This window comes from Opisthocomus hoazin, chromosome 2, assembly GCF_030867145.1.
Source record: "Opisthocomus hoazin isolate bOpiHoa1 chromosome 2, bOpiHoa1.hap1, whole genome shotgun sequence".
NCBI classification, from domain to species: domain Eukaryota; kingdom Metazoa; phylum Chordata; class Aves; order Opisthocomiformes; family Opisthocomidae; genus Opisthocomus; species Opisthocomus hoazin.
Genome location: NC_134415.1, coordinates 34,607,731 through 34,626,109, shown reverse-complemented (window position 1 = coordinate 34,626,109; position 18,379 = coordinate 34,607,731). Strand labels below are relative to the sequence as shown.

Sequence of the window (18,379 nt, the reverse complement as noted above, 5' to 3'; positions counted from 1 at the left end):
GCACAGACTAAGAAGACCACACCTGCAGTAAGCGTTCAGTGCCAAGCTTTCTCAAGCGAAGAAGCAGAGAAACTTGCGTCTTTATTCAAGGCTGACAGTAAGTGGCCTCACCGCTTCTCAATAGCTACATCATTTTGTTCTGAAGTGTTGATAATCTTTTCATCCTTGGCGCAGCTCTGTAATAACCAGACAAGTTCTGGAATGGCTCCTGTCCCATAGGTACATTTCTGAACAAAAAGCTAAATTGGAACTAGCAAAAATAGCCATCCTCCTGCTCACATGAAATCACACTACCTGTATCTCAGTTTGCAAGCAGCACTGACATATGGAGACTAAACTCTGCCTGATCCTCCCTTGCCTGTATCCGGCAGCAGCAGCACACTCAGTGGGGGTGGTGGGGGGGGGGGAAGGTAGTGTAGAAGAGAAAATATTTGAAAATATGAGTCTTAAAATCCAATTAACTTGCACCTTTCTTCCTTGTGAGTGTTGAAGGGCATGAGAAAAACTGAAACCTTTTTGTTGCAGGTGTGTAACTCCCTTTTTGAAGCATAGAGGAGGCGGTGCTGCTGGGAGCTGGTCTGGTCAGGGTCGCCCATTGCTCCCCAGTAGCGCACACAAGCACTGCTTTCAGCTCCCCAGTAACGCACACAAGCACTGGTTTCACCCTCAGAGACGGGCAAATCCACTTACACAGGAGCAGCTCTATCAGCCTCCAACGGCGCGATACAAAAATAAGAGCAGCCTTTGCTCAGCATACTGCAGACTGCTGCACTACACCCAGAGCAGAGAGTGGACACTTAACGAATAAAAACAAGAGGCAGTGGAGGAAGCTAGGAATCAGGTTCAACGCAAACAAGCAGTCCCCCTGGCAGGTGGCAGCTGAGTGAGGAACTCCTTGGCTAAGAGTGCTGTAGACACTGGAAGTTCATGCAGGGTCTAAGGGAAAAACAGAGAAGTTCCTGGAAGAGAAAGCCACCGATGATTTTATGCCTGTTCCCACGATTAGGGACAGGAGACCGAGCAAGGGGCATCCTTGATCAGACCACAGATATCTCAGCAGGTGTAGGAAGAGGCTGTAAGCACCCTTACAAGAACTGCCTGCTTATGGCCACAGTTGAAACAATTTGATCCAATACAAACTGTGTCATTGCAGTAACTGATCCTCTAAATCGATTCTCATTGTGTTTTACGTGTAATTCTGTATTTTGATAGCTTGTGCTTGAACCAATTGAATTTGCAAAAAGCCATATTTTTCATTACCTTATGACACGCTTTTTCAGACACAGCTACTGAATACACGTATCGACTGTGCTGTTCGTAAATGCAAGTCTATTTTTGTCTTTGTAAGTAGCATACATTCTAATTTAAAGACCAACAAAGTGTTATGCAGAACCCAAACCTCTCAAACAAGCCTTTATTTTCTTCTGTTGAGAAGTGTATCTAGTACATCCAAGTTCTAGTCTAACTACCAACAAATGTTATCCAAAAGCAGGCTGAACACCACACCTCTTTTATGACTACTGTTGGAGTGTTTAAATACAGACCACTGCAACACATCAATCCCCGACACAGAGCTACAGCACAGCTTTAACAGCAGCACTGCTGTCCCCAGCGCCCACCCACCCACCCAGCGCTGAACACAGCGAGAGCTTGCACGGCATCTTCAGCCTGATTTTATTCCTATGATCTCATGCGATAAAACACCTTTTCCCATTCATCTTCCAACACCGACAGTTTTAAATACAGGTTGTTACAGCAAAAATTAGGCAAAATGTAAGAATAGTCAGTGTTTTGTGTTCTGGTACACTATTCATGTATGTATGTTCGTATAACTAACTTGCTTAGAATCAGTGGGTAACTTCACTGAAGCCTTAGGCTGCACGTTGTGAATTTGCCATTTGGATACAGTGAACTCTCACGGAACCCTTACCAAGCTCAGGGAAGGAGGGCCCCAAGGACTCCATTGCAGCTAGAAGGTAAGGAAGTGAAGTCATCCATTAACAGCAGCAGGGCCTCTTTGAAGATGAGGGAACAATCTCCAGCCTGCCCAGAGACAATGGAGGGCCCTAACAAGGGACAGAAGCCCTCAGACCCAAATAACACCACTGGATCAGCTGCCTCTTGGACACCACATGGAGAACTCCTGTGGGGCAGGAACTTGGATTGTAAGGGTATAATTGCCCAGGGGTTTTTGTTCATGGTCTCTCCCCGGAGGCAACCAGCTCAAGCTGTTTCACACCGCTGCACCACGCGGTACGTTTGCCTGGCATACGTCATGTCGGAGACTGCTTCGGGAAATCTCAGGTCGAGCCTGAGGGATAAGGAAGTGCCCGAGAGTAAGGAGGGGGTGGAGGAGGGGGGTGTCAAAAAGGGGCACCCATGGGCTCACTGGAGTTGCCCACTGCAAGGGGACTCTGGTCCCAGCAGTGAAAGTCTCCGGTGGTGTGTGTGCGACTCCTTGAATGGTGGGTGAATGCTCGGGCAGCGGCTTCTCCCTTAAGGTAAAGTGTTTCACAGCTACAACCTAAAATGCTAAATTTCAAGCAGAATGTAAACTTGTATCTGCATGCTTTCAAAAAGTCTCAGTTCTAGAAGAACACCAGATAAAAATCAATACATTCTTTCTTTGTAGACAGCACTCGCCAATCACGACCAGCTTGGAAGTTCCAGTTAAACTGTAACTTCACCCCAGCCTCTGCTTACAAAACCACCAAAAAATGCAAGAGTTACCACCACTCACACATGAAGAGCAGATCTGTAGTATATTTGACTCTAGCATTACCACTCACACAGCAAAAAAAAAATCCCATCCCCTCCCAGCTCCACGCAGGTATGCATGCAAAAATTTTATGACAAATCACTTAGATTAGATGCTATTTTCTAATGGAGCACTAATACAGCATTACTAAAACTTTGCTGATTTAATGTAATTGCGTCATACAAAAACAGCATCATAGTATAGGACAAAGACCTTGTGTATGCGCTGCTGCTTTTCAAGGCTGTGGCAACTGTATGCCAGCTGAGTTGTTATATTTCCTAGCACACTTTTCTGGTAAAATATTACATATTTTGTTTGTACAGTCAATAATTCTTTCACTACTGAAAAAGCATTTTATTGAAAACTTCTACAAGGACACAATGATCACAACTAAAGTGGGAATCTGGCACAGAATGTGCTCAGAGTGTTCTACAAAATAATTACAATCCAACAAAAAAAAGCCTACACAAATCAGTACAAGTATCACAAAGTATAAAAGCTGCAAGACCAGAAAATGACAGTTCTTGGAATGTAAAACACACTTCAAGAGCTGTATCCTGTTGTCACACCTTTCATGATGTAACTTTCATTCGGGAAATGATTTCATTCACAAAACTGTTGTTCTTTGCCAACACATCGTTCCTCAGCTGTTTCAGCTTGATTTTGATGTCGTCTTCTGACATATCTGTCAGGGGCAGTGCTTTCACTTGACAAAGAAAATCCTGAATTATCTTTTCACCTTCCTGAAATGAACGGAGGAGAAGGAAAAGAAAACAGAAAGGATGTTTAGATTGCAAGCAGGACCTTTCCAAATTCTGCCAAAGACACAAAGTATTATTCAGCACCAGAAACTTTTTGCAGGCAAAAAAACACAGTTATTTTTACACTTGCTATCACGTTCTCAACACCAGAACAATCCAGTTACACTGGTATCAGGATCTGTTTCCCCTTTCAATCCGTGAGCAAAAAGCATCAGTTGATCAGAAGAAATACAATATTTAACCTTGAGAGCTTGTATGTGTGTTCCACATTTAATTGCAGTGTGCAGCCACATTAGGTGAGGATTGCCAGCAATAATAGCATCAGAGTGGCCATGTTAGCCGAATTAGTTACTTTCCAGAGGAACTGTAAATCAAAACCAATGTTTTGATATGCAAAAGCAAAGAACAAAGTGTAACCAAGCAACTGGAGAGTGGCCGTCACCAAGGAGAACAGATGATAATTAAGCTTTATGCATATGCTTTTACACAAACAGGCAAAGTGGAACTTCTAAACAATCTGAATTGAGTAGCAAGAACAAACATTTCAATGAACAGTATTCAGGATCCCTATATTAGAAACAATTTGCCCAGAATACAGAATTTTGTCTAGTCCTCTGCATTTTTTAGAACTCCACTATAAAGTTTTCTTAGATTTGTTTTATCATTTAGGAGTAATGCAGCATGCTTTCAGAGCAGAAGTTTCCAAAGGACTTGGAAATGTAATAGAACGCTTTTCCCTCTAAACATGATGTTAATCAAAGCAGACAAATTGCCTGGGCAAGACATCTAAAGCTATGCCATTCTACTGCCTAGAGAGTTTAAGAAATATTATGTATTACTGAAATATCCAAGAATAAAACATGATGCTGTATTTATCCCAAGTGTTTGCCACATGATTTAATTTACACCAACTTAAGACCGCACAGCCAGATTCAACTAATCCAAAAAATACTTCACCATGCTATCGGCAAGCTGGCGAAGGAAAGGTAATAGTGGAGCAACTCAGGTAGTTGGAGGGGGAACCTCCTGGCACTAAAAGGTAGGACAAATCAGGGATCATTGATCCACAACATCAGATCCACTTACTGAGCCAGGAACAAATGCCACAGTCCTCTGAAACTGAAAATAAAGTAACAGGTAACAGCCTCTGTCTAGCGCAAAGGCTTTTTAAATGTAGAAAGCGCTTTGGATATGCCACTTCAAGGCTTCCATATACTGGCGTATTGCCAAGATTGCCACTGATGTATAGGAGGAGATAAATGAGTTACAGAGCTGCGAAGTTTCAGGCCAGCTGCTGGGACACAGAACTAAGATCTGTAAGCAGATTTATATGCACTCAGCAAGGAGGACCTGACTACTGGCAAAAAACAATGCAAGTCATGAGGCAGCACGTGGATTTTCTAGGAGGCTGCAAATGATGTCACCGTAAGAAGTCTTAATCCAGCAACGAGACAACACAGGCTATTCTGAAAAAGCTTCCTGTAAGCTATTGTCTTCCTTTACACTACCCACTAATGAAGCTTCTCTTAAGAGAAAGTGAAGGGAGAAGAGAAAAAGCAATCTACTTATATGGCTTTAGACAACCATGTTATGCAATGTAGACGATCATGCTATGCTGAGATATGAGTGAAGAAACCCATGTCTCGCGTTGTGCTTGAAGCCAAGAGCATTTTACTTCTCAGTTAAATAGAAAGAACCAAGCTAAAATTCTCACGAGTGAAATGGGAAGAACTTTATAACATCTGTAAATCAGACATTCCAAATCCATATTGCTGTGCCCTTTAATACGATCAGCTTGTGAGATGTCTTAGTACTGATGGGACATGGAAGGGCACAAAGCTTTTCTCTGATGTGAACAGATCTGAAGAGGTTCATATTGAGCTTCAAAAATCAGTGCTAATGAACTCTCAAATAAGGGGGAGCAAAACCAGATGCAACCCACTTGCAGAGCCAAGAAGAATCTAAACAATTAATACACAAGCTACAGCTTAAGTCACAAGAAATAGTGCATACAAACGAAGTAGCCAACAAAAGCAGCGAACACAAAATTCTGGCTTGGCTCACAGCATACAGAAAACTCCATAGGACAGCTAGAGACACCGTCCCTTGTACGACTCCGGTTCTACACCAATCATACTAACCACTGATCATTATTCTTTGAGAAAAAACTCAGTTTCATTCTCAATACTATGTTTTTAGATAGAATTCTTGCCTATGTTAACGTCAAATGAACCTAACCTATCCTTGAGCATCTCTTCAACTCCTAATGAACTTCATAGCTAAAACATTTTATTATGGAAAAAATGAGATTATAAGTTAATTATTCTCAAACTTTGGGGGAATCTGAATCCTAGAACTATTTTACTTGGGCTATTCCAGCTAAACAAGTTTTAAAAAGCATTCCTGTTAGCAAACCTCTCTCTCTCCGTAGAATTTCTTGGCTGGTGGTTCTCCTTCAGATTCCTTGGACTTGCCGATGTTTTGAAACTCCTCCAGCTCTAATGCTTTCTCTCGTGCACTTTCTATCACGTGTTTTGGGAAAGCTGCCAACTCTGCTACATGTATTCCAAAACTTTGGTCACAAACACCTAGATGCAGAGAAGAACAACCAGTAATGAATTCTCAAGAGATAATACGGCTATACAGAGATTATATGAACAAACTTATAATAGTTCTCTGTTCTGAAGAATTAATCATGTGACATTGTTTGGTTCTCCCAATGTTTTCTGATTTACCTTTTGTACTACACATGCTAACACAGACTAAAGAATATGCTCTTAATTAAATAAGCTCTCTTACAGCAGTAATTGCAGAGCTCCAAAAGTACTTCAGGAAGAAAGGGAAAACTCTTGAGGCAGAAAGAATTTCCCTCTAGTATTTGAATGAAATTGAATAATGGCTTTTATTAAAGTATCTCAGCACAGTCTGTATAATACAGTAATTTGCACCATTTATTTAATTTTTTAATATACCACTCACATTTTTCTATATTTATATGAGTATATATGTGTGGATATGCATGTGTTTATATATAAATATATTTAAAATGTTGCATTCTCAATCATCCCACTTCTTTGTGTCAGTACCACGTTGGTTTTGGCTGAGATGCTATGAAATCAAGGACTTTTTCAAGTGTCCCACATTTAGCTGATGAGCAGGTGTGCAGGAGAGAGCATATCCAGACACAGACGTCATGCTCAGTTTATGAATGGGGTTGGCTGGGGGACAGGAGGCTATCAGCTTTTCGGTTTTCCTGGAGTTTGAATCCTCTCTTGGCCAAGAGTTCAAACTTATATTCATTATTATTATTATTCATATTATTAGTAGTATTTCCTTTGTTGCCTTTTTAGACTGTCATTATCTCAACCCACGAATTTCCCCTGCTGTCCATTTCTCTTCCCCATCCCGCTGCAGGGGAAGGGGAGAAGTGAGCGAGAGGCTGTCTAGCACTCAGCTGCCAGGTTAACCTATGACACACGTAACTCCTCAGTCTCCAGGACTTGTCTTTAATTATATCAAAGCCTTTCAACTTTAACTTCACACTTACCTCAATTAATACTTAAATTGCTCAAAATATGTCAATTTTACACAGTTACATAAAATTATTTTCACTTCAGTATCAAAAGCCCTCTGATACCATCTATCAACTCCATTCATTTACATTATCATAATTCCGATTGGCCACCCACAAACATTACTACATCCTTTTAATTCTGGTCTCCAGCAGGGAGCTATGAATAAATGAATTATACATGTAAAATGATACTTAAACATCTATTAAATACTGGGTAACTGAAGAACAGGTAAAGGAAAAATTAGCATTTAGATTTTTTCTATTCTATTAATCTTGCAATCTGTCAGGTTTCCTAAAGGAAATTAAGATTTTTAAGCAGAAATTAGTTTTCTTATTTTATATTAAAAACATACTTCTCCCCAGACACAAAGCTAACTCGGGTCTCTGTTGAGAGAATCCTGAGCAGGGGCCTGGAGAACAGTACTTGCTGCGTCTTCCTCTGTCACACTCTTGAAGTGTGACAACAGGGATGAAAATACTGCGTAAGAGTTCCTTGTCATGCATTTCAGGTTTAGTTATGCATTTCAAGTGACACGAAACCTGTTATTTGCTTCAAAACACAGCTGCATCTGAGCTGCCTATACTCACATACTTGCCTGAACAACATAACTCTTCCAAAAGGTAAAGAGCACAACACTAAATGCTAAAACTCATCTGAAAGACATCCAATGTGAGACCAGGTGTTTTAAAATGAAGATTTCATAATGTCACATCTCATCTGACAGAGGTTTAAGTAGATAGATACCAACTGTTGTGCCTCTATGCTCAATAGCACCTCCAAGAAAATGGATCGAACAAAAAGACACTGCATGTACAAACAAAAGATATGCATGACTAAAAATGGCAAAACTAACTGAAGAAAAATATGAAACCAGGCTTCTGGAGTTTTCACGAGGATGAGAAGGGGTGAGTTAAGACAGGTAAAAAAAAAAAAAAAAAAGAGAGAGAGAGAGAGAGGGGAGGGATTGAAGGGAGAGAATTCACCCAACTATCTTAGGAGGATTAGGGTTTTTATTGTAAAAGTTGCTATTCCAAAGGATGTAGATATTAGAAGTTAGAAGATGTAGATTCAGTGTATGTTACTTCCCACCCACAATCTAAGTACTCAAAATAAGGCACCTAAAGATGGCTTGTTTGAAGATACTGTACATCGCCAGCTCTCACTGCACTGAAAATACTCAGATTCAATGTGCGCTTGCAGCAGTTTATGACTATACTTCTCTTCAGTTCCCAGGGACACTAAGTCATACTTCAAGCACTGATTTGAGCATGACACCCAGAGGGCTCTGAATGATCACTTGGTGGAAGGAGCTCAACATACACTGGAGAAGGTGGGAAACAGCAAGCTACAGCAGAACCACAGACATTGCCTCTCCAGTGGAACAGGCTGCGTACCAGGGCCACAGCACATCGGACTAATACTCAGAAGCAAAGCCTGGACATCGCCTAGGAAAAGTACAAGAGCAGAGGAGAACAGACGCTATTTTTAGGGAATAAAGCTCTCGGAAGACAAGGACACAGAGCTAAGAGAAACAAGACAGCGCCAGCGAGAAATTTTTCTGACCAGCTCTAAGTAAATTCTCAGCAAAGCCAGAGAAGAGCAGTACCTCTGGTCATGCTTTGATTCCTCTTGTTCAGAGCAGTCTCCTAGCTTTCTAGAAAAGTACCCAAAAGCTAATTGCAAGACTATACCCACAGGTGAATAAAAAACTAGAAGCAATTATACAAGTAATCAAAGGGGAAGAAATGAAGTAATTTCATGGATTTAAAACCAGAAGAAATCAATAAGAAACAGTCAATCAGTAACGTCATAGGAGTAAAACTAGCATGGTACCATCTGAGTGAGGTTCAAATCAGGATATAGTAAAAACACCTTTGCCAATTATCTATATCATGGTGATAGCCTGTGAAGATTATAAAAATGATCTTTAAAGGCATAACAGTCATCGTGGTTAACCCCAGCCAGCAACAAAGCACCACACAGCCACATGCTCGCTCCCCCCAGGTGGGATGGGGAGAGAATCGGAAGGGTAAAAGTGAGAAAACTCACAGGTTGAGATAGAGACAGTTTGACAGGTAAAGCACAAGCTGTGCACGCCAGCAAAGCAAAACAAGGAAGTCATTCACTACTTCCCATTGGCAGGCAGGCATTCAGCCACCCCCAGGAAAGCAGGGCCCCACCACGCATAACAGTTACTTGGGAAGACAAACATCATCACTCCAAACGTCCCCTCCTTCCTCCTCCTTCTCCCAGCTTTACATGATGAGCATGACGTCATATGGTATGGGATATCCTTCTGGTCAGTAGGGGTCAGCTGTCCCAGCTGTGTCCCCTCCCAGCTTCTGTGCATCCCCAGCCTGCTCGCTGGTGGGGTGAGAAGCAGAAAAGGCCTTGACTCTGTGTAAGCACTGCGCAGCTGTAACTGTAACATCCCTGTATTAGCAACACCGCTTTCAGCAGAAAGCCAAAACATAGCCCAGTACTAGCTACTATGAAGAAAAAAAATTCTACCCCAGCCAAAACCAGCACAACAGTAAAAACTAATAATTGGACAGTGTATTAGATTCTTTTCAGAACAATGTATGCCAGAATGAATGATCTGAAAAGTCCAAAATCAGCTAAAAAAATAAGGAAATACTGGAGAGACTTCCAAGACAACACACACTGAATATGCACTAATTGTGAAAAGCACAGCTATTAGAAGGAACTAGGCAAGCAAAAGCAAGTATTTGGTATTGTGTCAAAATGACAAAAAAGAGTTTTTAACACCAGGAATGAAATTCAGCAATTGTACCTGTAAGATTAAATCCTAAACTGAAAAGATATAAACATCAGCCTCCAGGACTTAAGATGTCAGACAAGGACTAGCTCCTTAGCCTTAACAAGGCTGGATGATACTTAGTAATATCTTAGTAAAGATACTGGCCTAACTCTTCAAACAGTTATTCCTTATTTAAGACAAAACCACTCCACAAGGTAAATTGTTGATCTGATCCAGTATAGCCACAGTGTTCTACAGTAACCATGTTCTATCTCAGTGTCATCTAACTCATTCCTTCACTGTGGAACTCCAAAAATTAAGAGGTATTTTTCAGTGAAATTATATAGCTTAACAGTACTCTGCTCACATTTCAAAATCAAAATCATATTCCAGAGGTAGGCAACCTGACTGAAATGCTCTTACGGGAACAACAAAATCAGAGTTTACAACTAAATTAGAATGCCATAAAGAACCACAGCTTGCAAGCCACAGTTATACAGACCCACTTTATCTAGCATAAATATAGGCTCCTGCTGAATGGAGCAAGAACAAATGACTGGGGACATAAAGAAGCAGGAGGAACCATATACTGTGGTTAACAGACAAAAATTATGCCCAACTAAATATTGTCTAGTTTAATACCAAAAGGAATAACTGGACCCACTAAAGGATTTTCACTAAATACATCTGGCTTATCTTACACTAAAAAAAGGCTACTTGTTGCTTTACTATGATGACATTTGCTAAAAACTAACCACATTATTTTTTCTATATCAAACTACTACATAAATTGGCCAAGATCTTTCTTCAACGACTAAGCCTTATTACAACGAAACAGACATTGTTAAAAACTGTCAGCACATAAAAGTTGCACTCACTTCTTTTAAAAGAACAGTTTAGGGAACATAAGTCATTTCTCTATGATTTACCAACCAACCTTCTTCCAACAGGAAAACTAAAACTGAAACAGCAGCAGGTTAAAATAGCTGATTGAGTAAAACAGAAAATAACTGTTTGGAATCCTGCTCTCTCTGTTCTCTCAAAAATAAAAATGAAAAAAAATAAAAAGGGAGAGAGAGATACCTCAAAAGCATCAACTTGAGTGGCAGAAATAACCTAGAAGTCTTAACAAAGAATCACCAACATCACCAACCATCTTCAGACATGGACAGAGCTCCTGCCATACACATTCTCTATCGACAGAGAAGAACAGGTCTATTATAAACCCTACGCCTGGAGTATGACATATGAAATATCTTTTTATGTTTTTTCCATGAATATTTCTTCCTCTCTCAGTGCAAAATAAAATTTACCCTGTTCACCACCATTTACATCATCTTACCTTCCTTGACACGATAAAGCATTGTCAGTGTGTCATCACTGGTCAGAGCAGTAACATGTAGGTTATTTACTGTTGGCACTTGGTCAGCAAGAGCTGTCAGCTCATGAAAATGCGTAGCAAACATACAGAAAGCATGGATTTTGCTAGCAATGTATTCTGAAATAGCCCATGCTAAGCCAAAGCCATCGTAGGTAGAAGTTCCTCTTCCCAGTTCATCAATGATTATCAGGGAGTTTTCAGACGCTGTCCTAAAAACACAAGAGCATTTTATAATGTTTGACAACAACATGAACTCTGGATATTGGGAGCACCACAAGTTGTGTTGTTAAGGCATAGCATAAATGGGTAAAAGACCTTTCCTATTTACATAAAAACATATGAATAAAGTGCACACGCAGATCATCCCAAATTAGTTTCTTTGTCCCATCTAGACTTTGGCCTCCTGGTAGCAGCTCTATATGACCACTGAAATAAACAGAAGACTACTCCAAGATCTTACAAGCCTGCTAAAAAGGACTTGAAATCCTACACTGAGACCCTACATAAAAGGGAATCTTAAATGCATCTTCCTTAGAGCACTTCCTTTCCCATGAACCCCAACCAACAAAATTAAATAAGCACAGGACTTACCTAAGGATTGAAGCAGTTTCTAACATTTCAGCCATGAAAGTAGACACGCCTTTCAGCTGACTGTCTCCAGCCCCCACCCGAGCCAGGATACAATCCACAATGGTTATTTCTGCAGAGTCGCATGGTACAAAACACCCAATTTGGGCCATAAGAACAATCACCCCTGTCTGTCGGATGTATGTTGATTTTCCCCCCATGTTAGGGCCTACAGAAGAAATTTTGCAAATGAATTAAAAAAACATAATCTTTTACAATTCAACAGTTCTTTTAAAGGAGAACAGGCTGTAAATTAAAACCGGAACCTTTAAACTTATTACTGTCTTGCCAGGAAAGATTAGCAGACTTGTCTAACACGCGCAACAAGTAGCTCCACTACTAAGGCAGCTTGCTTGTTTGTCCTACTGAACTTTTTCAAAGAAAAGGCAATCGGAGGGCATTAGCGGCTTCGTCAGTTTTGGGACATGTCGTAAGTATAAGCAGTCATCTAAAACCAATGTCCATATCTAAAACTAATCAGCTTTTAAATTTAAAGTCATCAGTATTACTGCTTAAGAATGAAAATAATTTGCTTTCACCTCAAACAACCGTTATAATTTGTCTGTAAAAACAAAATTGCCTAGCTACAGTTTTGGTACAAACTAATGGGTGATTAAAATTACAATCTAAAGGGATTCTGAATCAGCAAAAACAGATATCAAGAAGTTAATTTCAACTGAAGTACAAATGAAATAAAAATTGTTTTCCAGAAAACTGATCATTAAAACCAATTTTATGCTTTTGCTAACCAGAAAAACAAGCGTGTTACCATGCATTTATTCAGATTTTTAGTTTTTCCTTTTGATTATGTTAGAAGTGCTCATTAATCATTCTCTAATTTCAGATCTTTGCTACTCAGAATGTATGTCAAGGACATCTGCATGGAAATTAAAATTCAATTAAATGTATAAACACTAAAAATGTTTTCCTGTGTAGTAAAATTATCTTAATTACACCAGAGAATAGGGAAAAAAAGGGTACAGTCATTAAAACATGTTTTGCATTTAAAATCGACTTTAATACTAAACAAAGAAAACATTAACAGACAGACTGCTTAAAATCTTGCCTACAGAAGGTGCCCACGTGGCTACAGCACAATTGATGCCTAGTGGAATTTTCCAGATCACTTAAGCAGGTTCAAATTCTCCAGCTCCTGAGGTTGCCTGACTTGTGGAGTTAACATTCACTAAGGCAAAGAATACATGTATTAAGGAAGGACTAACTTCTTATTTCCTACTGTCCTACAGCCTCTCTGTCCTTCCCAAATGACTATTTCTAAATTAGTGATCACCTTGTCCAAACAGTGGGCTATAACCACAGTCCTATCAACTAATTCCATGACTATTAGTTTGGAAGATGAGAAATATATCTGTATGTGCATAAGCATGTAGAATATCCACTATCAAATTAAACATTTCACAAGAACACTGTGGGCACTTTCTTTTTTTAAATAATAAACAACAATAGCTTTCAAATACCCTCCCATCTTTTCCAGAGCTAAATCTTATCCACCATACAGAAAGATGAGTAACTTGCTAACTGCTCACCCTTTGTAGACTGAGAAATTGTTTTGACGGAGTTTTTTTGGGTTGTTGGTTTGTTTGCTTGCTGGTGGTTTTTGTTTTTTTTTAAAGACATCATTATTGGAAATACTGGAGACATTTAAAATGTAAATAACAAATGAAAAAGAGAACAGAAACATTTACCAGTAATAATGTGGAACATCTGCTTGCCCTTCTCAAATGTAACATCATTGGGAATGAAGGCCACCTCATCTTGCACTTCAATGCAAGGATGCCTGGCACCTTTCAGCACAATCCTTCCTTGACCCTTTTCCAGAATGACAGGACGGACATACGGCACTGGTGCTCCGTTTGACACATGAGCAAAACTGACAATTGCATCTAATTGAGCTATCACATCATTCATCGTCTGTATTGGTTCTGCATAACCTGTTTTTGATTACAGAGATAAAAATTTAACACAGTTACAATTTTTATGTTCTTGCTGAAAAGATATCTTAAAGCCTATATTGAGCCCATGAAATTAATTCATCTGCATTAAAAGCCAATTTTGTTCCAAGACAGACTCTCACAGAAGGTGACTGCAAAGATGTAATCCTAAAGTTTCCATCCTTTCACTACAAAGGGGACTTCTTCAGACTAGGAAAAGGAAGAGGTGAGGCCATGTTGATTGTTTTGCCTTGACACCAGACAACAAGAAACAGCTTATCTTAGTACAGAAAAGCAAACGCTCACAATGGCAAGATGGCTGGAAATCCATAAAGTTTCCTTCCTCAGTAATACACTGCATTTTGATGCTCACGCAAGGAAAGACTGAGAGACACAGCACTGACAATTCAGACACAGCAACCATTTACGTTTATGTGAACAATGGTATGGAGAAGTCTGTAAGATACAGTGCTTCTGATACCAGGAAACTAGACTAGATGGCCCAGCACCCTCAGTACCAGTTTTGAAGTTTTGGCATTCGGTTTGTTTCAGTGACAGGGATGAGGGACAGGACTCTACGGAGGTAAACCATCGAACACCTTCAAATGGGATGCACGTGTCAGAAGAGATGAACAGTGACCTGCAGCAAGAGTCTTACCTGTACAAAATACATTTACTGTTCTAACATCATGTTGAACTGGGTAGGTATAAATCATTAAGAGGACTTTGGGTCACCATCATTCAAGAACTACACACATAATCCAGCCTTTTTCATTAAATTGCCTCCACTTGGGAAGATAAGTGCTTTTTAAATACACATATACACTTCTAAGTCCATGCCTGCACACCACAGAAGTTTTAAGCAGCAGCAAAAGACTTTCTTAAACATACTAGGTATTTATAGATGACATATTGAAGCTAATCTGGCTACATAATACTCAATTAGCTTTCCACATAAATAAACAAACCTTAGCATGCTACACAGAAAACAACAGCACTTGAAAACTTCCAAGATACAAAAAAAAAATATCTAATAAGCTATTGATTTTGCAATATACTGGCAAATTCCTTATCATGACAACAGTTCAAAGTTTATGAAGATTTCCATTGTAACTTAATACATACTCAAACAGATTAATACATCAGCTTAAAGGTGTTTATCTTTATAAAAATTTGGGGTAGACCTGCTGGAGAGCAGCTCTGCAGAGAGAGACCTGGGTGTCCTGGTGGACGACAGGTTAACCATGAGCCAGCAGTGTGCCCTGGCTGCCAAGAAAGCCAGTGGGATCCTGGGGTGCATCAAGAAGAGTGTGGCCAGCAGGACGAGGGAGGTTCTCCTTCCCCTCTACACTGCCCTGGTGAGGCCTCATCTGGAGTACTGTGTCCAGTTCTGGGCTCCCCAGTTCAAGAAAGATGAAGAGTTTTCTTCCAGATGGAGGCTGGTAACAAGTGGTGTCCCCCAGGGGTCAGTACTGGGCCCAGTCTTGTTTAACTTCTTCATCAACGACCTGGATGAAGAGTTAGAATGTACCCTCAGCAAGTTTGCTGATGACACCAAACTGGGAGGTGTGGTAGATACACCAGAAGGCTGTGCTGCCATTCAGCATGACCTGGATAGGCTGGAAAGCTGGGCAGAGAGGAACCTGATGAGGTTCAACAAAGGCAAATGCAGGGTCCTGCACCTGGGGAGGAACAACCTCATGCACCAGTACAGGCTTGGGGTGGACCTGCTGGAGAGCAGCTCTGTGGAGAGGGACCTTGGTGTCCTGGTGGACAACAGGTTGACCATGAGCCAGCAGTGTGCCCTGGCTGCCAAGAAAGCCAATGGGATCCTGGGGTGCATCAAGAAGAGTGTGGCCAGCAGGACGAGGGAGGTTCTCCTTCCCCTCTACACTGCCCTGGTGAGGCCTCATCTGGAGTACTCTGTCCAGTTCTGGGCTCCCCACTTCAATAAAGATGAGGAGCTACTGGAGAGAGTCCAGCGGAGGGCTACAAGGATGGTGAGGGGACTGGAGCATCTCCCCTACGAGGAGAGGTTGAGGGAACTGGGCTTGTTCAGCCTGAAGAAGAGAAGGCTGCGAGGGGACCTTATAAATGCCTACAAATATCTGAAGGGTGGGTGTCAGGAGGATGGGGCCAGGCTCTTTTCAGTGGTGCCCAGTGACAGGACAAGGGGCAATGGGCACAAACTGAGGCACAGGAAGTTCCGTCTGAACATGAGGAAGAACTTCTTCCCTCTGAGGGTGACAGAGCACTGGAACAGGCTGCCGAGGGAGGTTGTGGAGTCTCCTTCTCTGGAGATATTCAAGACCCGCCTGGACAAGGTCCTGTGCAGCCTGCTGTAGGTGACCCTGCTTCGGTAGGGGGGTTGGACTAGATGACCCACAGAGGTCCCTTCCAACCCCTACTATTCTGTGATTCTGTGGGACCTAATAAATGCTTATAAATATCTGAAGGGTGGGTGTTAGGAGGACAGGGCCAAGCTCTTTTCAGTGGTGCCCAGCGACAGGACAAGGGGCAATGGGCACAAACTGAAGCACAGGAAGTTCCGTCTGAACATGAGGAAGAACTTCTTCCCTCTGAGGGTGACGGAGCACTGGAACAGGCTGCCCAGGGAGGTTGTGGAGTCTCCTTCTCTGAAGATATTCAAGACCCGCCTGGACAAGGTCCTGTGCAGCCTGCTGTAGGTGACCCTGCTTCGGCAGGAGGGTTGGACTAGATGACCCACAGAGGTCCCTTCCAACCCCTGCTATTCTGTGATTCTGTGATTCTGTAATACATTTACCCTTAGATTAATATTCATTAGTGCTTTCACTTTCCACTTCTCTCTTTCAAAGAACTAAGATTTATTCTGTTGGAACTAGTGCCTTTGAGAGAGACAACATTTATGAAATCCTCCAGCACAAATTCCCTGATGCCTCTTCTCCTCTTGGTGAAGGACAGCAAAGAATGCCCTGTCAGTAGGCAATCTTGGAGCAAAATATATGGAAATTAATCAGGAAAACAATTTTTTATTGTACCATATAAGCTATGACTAACTTATCTTTTATTGCATACCAATGTTCTTTCTTCACCATCCTTCAGAGACCCCAGGTCCCACTCCCTCAGTTCTCTGTTGTCCTTTACCTCTTCTGTCTTCTGCTTTGCCTGCTGTTTGGGTGGGGATGCCCACAGTCAAGGAGGTAGGCAGAGGACAGATGTGGCCTTTATGGGCATATTTTTGTCCCTTTTATGGGATTAGCATTTGCACACTTTCCATCACTGCACATTCGTAGCAACGCCAGGAAAGGGTCTGACCACAGCAGGCAACACATTTCAAACTTTCAACAACGGTCTAAAAGCCAAATCTCATTTTTCACACTAATTCTTTGGGGAACATTATGGTTCTTCTCTATTGAAGGACCTACAAATAACTGCAAGTCCTCCCAGCATTCCAGACTGTGATACACACCAACATTGACATATTCACCTGAAGCAATGTTAATGATTTCCTTAACAATTGCATCCTGAGCCTCTTCATACTCTTCTCTGTTCTTTATATATTCGTCATTGACAGAGCTCAGTTTGCTGTGAACAAAAGCACAGTATTTAGAAGCTGTGATGTTCTGTCTTCACTGCTACAACCCCAAACTCCCGGCCTCCTCATTTATGAGTCAATACTAGTTGTCCCCATCTGTTTTAACAGCAAGGTTCAGCACAAGGACCACAAAGCAACTAATCTATGATTCATCCACACCAGGACATTAGTAGGATTAATTCCAAGTTGAAGATCACCCACAAGGGCCAAACCAGCAACTTTAGCATCAATGAACATATCATTCTTAAAAATCTTACAGTAGTTGTTTGTTGTAGACATGCTATGTGACAAGGACTTGATCTTAAAGATGAATTTCTGGTCATTTTGCAGCAAGATGTGGGACGTTATAGAACTAGCAGAGGAGAATTGCTGCTAAGCAACTGTGTAATTAGCCCAGAGTCCTACAACAGGCTTATCAGAGTTGAAGGAATTGACCTCTTTCATTTAGTAGAAACCTCAGCAATCTACTGTCGCTAAAAACACGTTGTAGTCTTCAAAATAAGATAAGCTGAAATCAAGAGAGAGTTTAAACAAGTGTTTATTCTTCTCAAGCTTGTCTCCAAACACGGAACAGAGTCTGCAGGCCTGAATACAAAACACAACCAAGTAGCGCACCCACACTATAAGCAGAAGTCAGCCTTGTACTTCTAGTACTGTCTACAGAAGCAACTATAACTTAACGAAGCAGAGAGAAGTCTGTTTTATTAGTGACCCATGGGCTTCTTCCCTAAGGGAAAGTAACAGATGACACTTACAGTACAGGTTCTAAGTACAACCTTCTCAGTTACAGAAAAACGTAACTTCATTATTACATTTAGATTCGTAACATATTTAGAACAAACACAAAGCTGTTAAAAATTTCAGGGATGTTTTGAAATATCACCCTCTGAGTAAATCTTAAAACAAAATGCAATTAACGTTTACACTTTGTTCATTTAAGTAAGTTGGTGTGAAATACACCAACATATTGGTTGGCGTGAACTAGTA

General features: G+C 41.0%; 1 protein-coding gene across 2 annotated transcripts in view; it reads right to left on the bottom strand.

Moving 5' to 3' along the window:
- Nucleotides 1-1,309: 1,309 nt before the first annotated feature.
- The window catches only part of MSH2 (mutS homolog 2), a 57,915-nt gene continuing 40,845 nt past the window's right edge, over nt 1,310-18,379 (bottom strand). Inside the window, exons 11-16 of one of the 2 annotated variants that reach the window (XM_075413147.1) lie at nt 17,285-17,382; nt 13,570-13,815; nt 11,828-12,032; nt 11,198-11,445; nt 5,935-6,107; nt 1,310-3,501 (exon numbers count right to left, since the gene is read on the bottom strand). In XM_075413147.1, coding sequence (XP_075269262.1) covers nt 3,331-3,501; nt 5,935-6,107; nt 11,198-11,445; nt 11,828-12,032; nt 13,570-13,815; nt 17,285-17,382 — 1,141 coding nt within the window. In that variant the 3' untranslated portion in view covers nt 1,310-3,330. The remainder of the gene's footprint in view (nt 3,502-5,934; nt 6,108-11,197; nt 11,446-11,827; nt 12,033-13,569; nt 13,816-17,284; nt 17,383-18,379) is intronic. The other variant, XM_075413148.1, reaches the window with a different exon arrangement.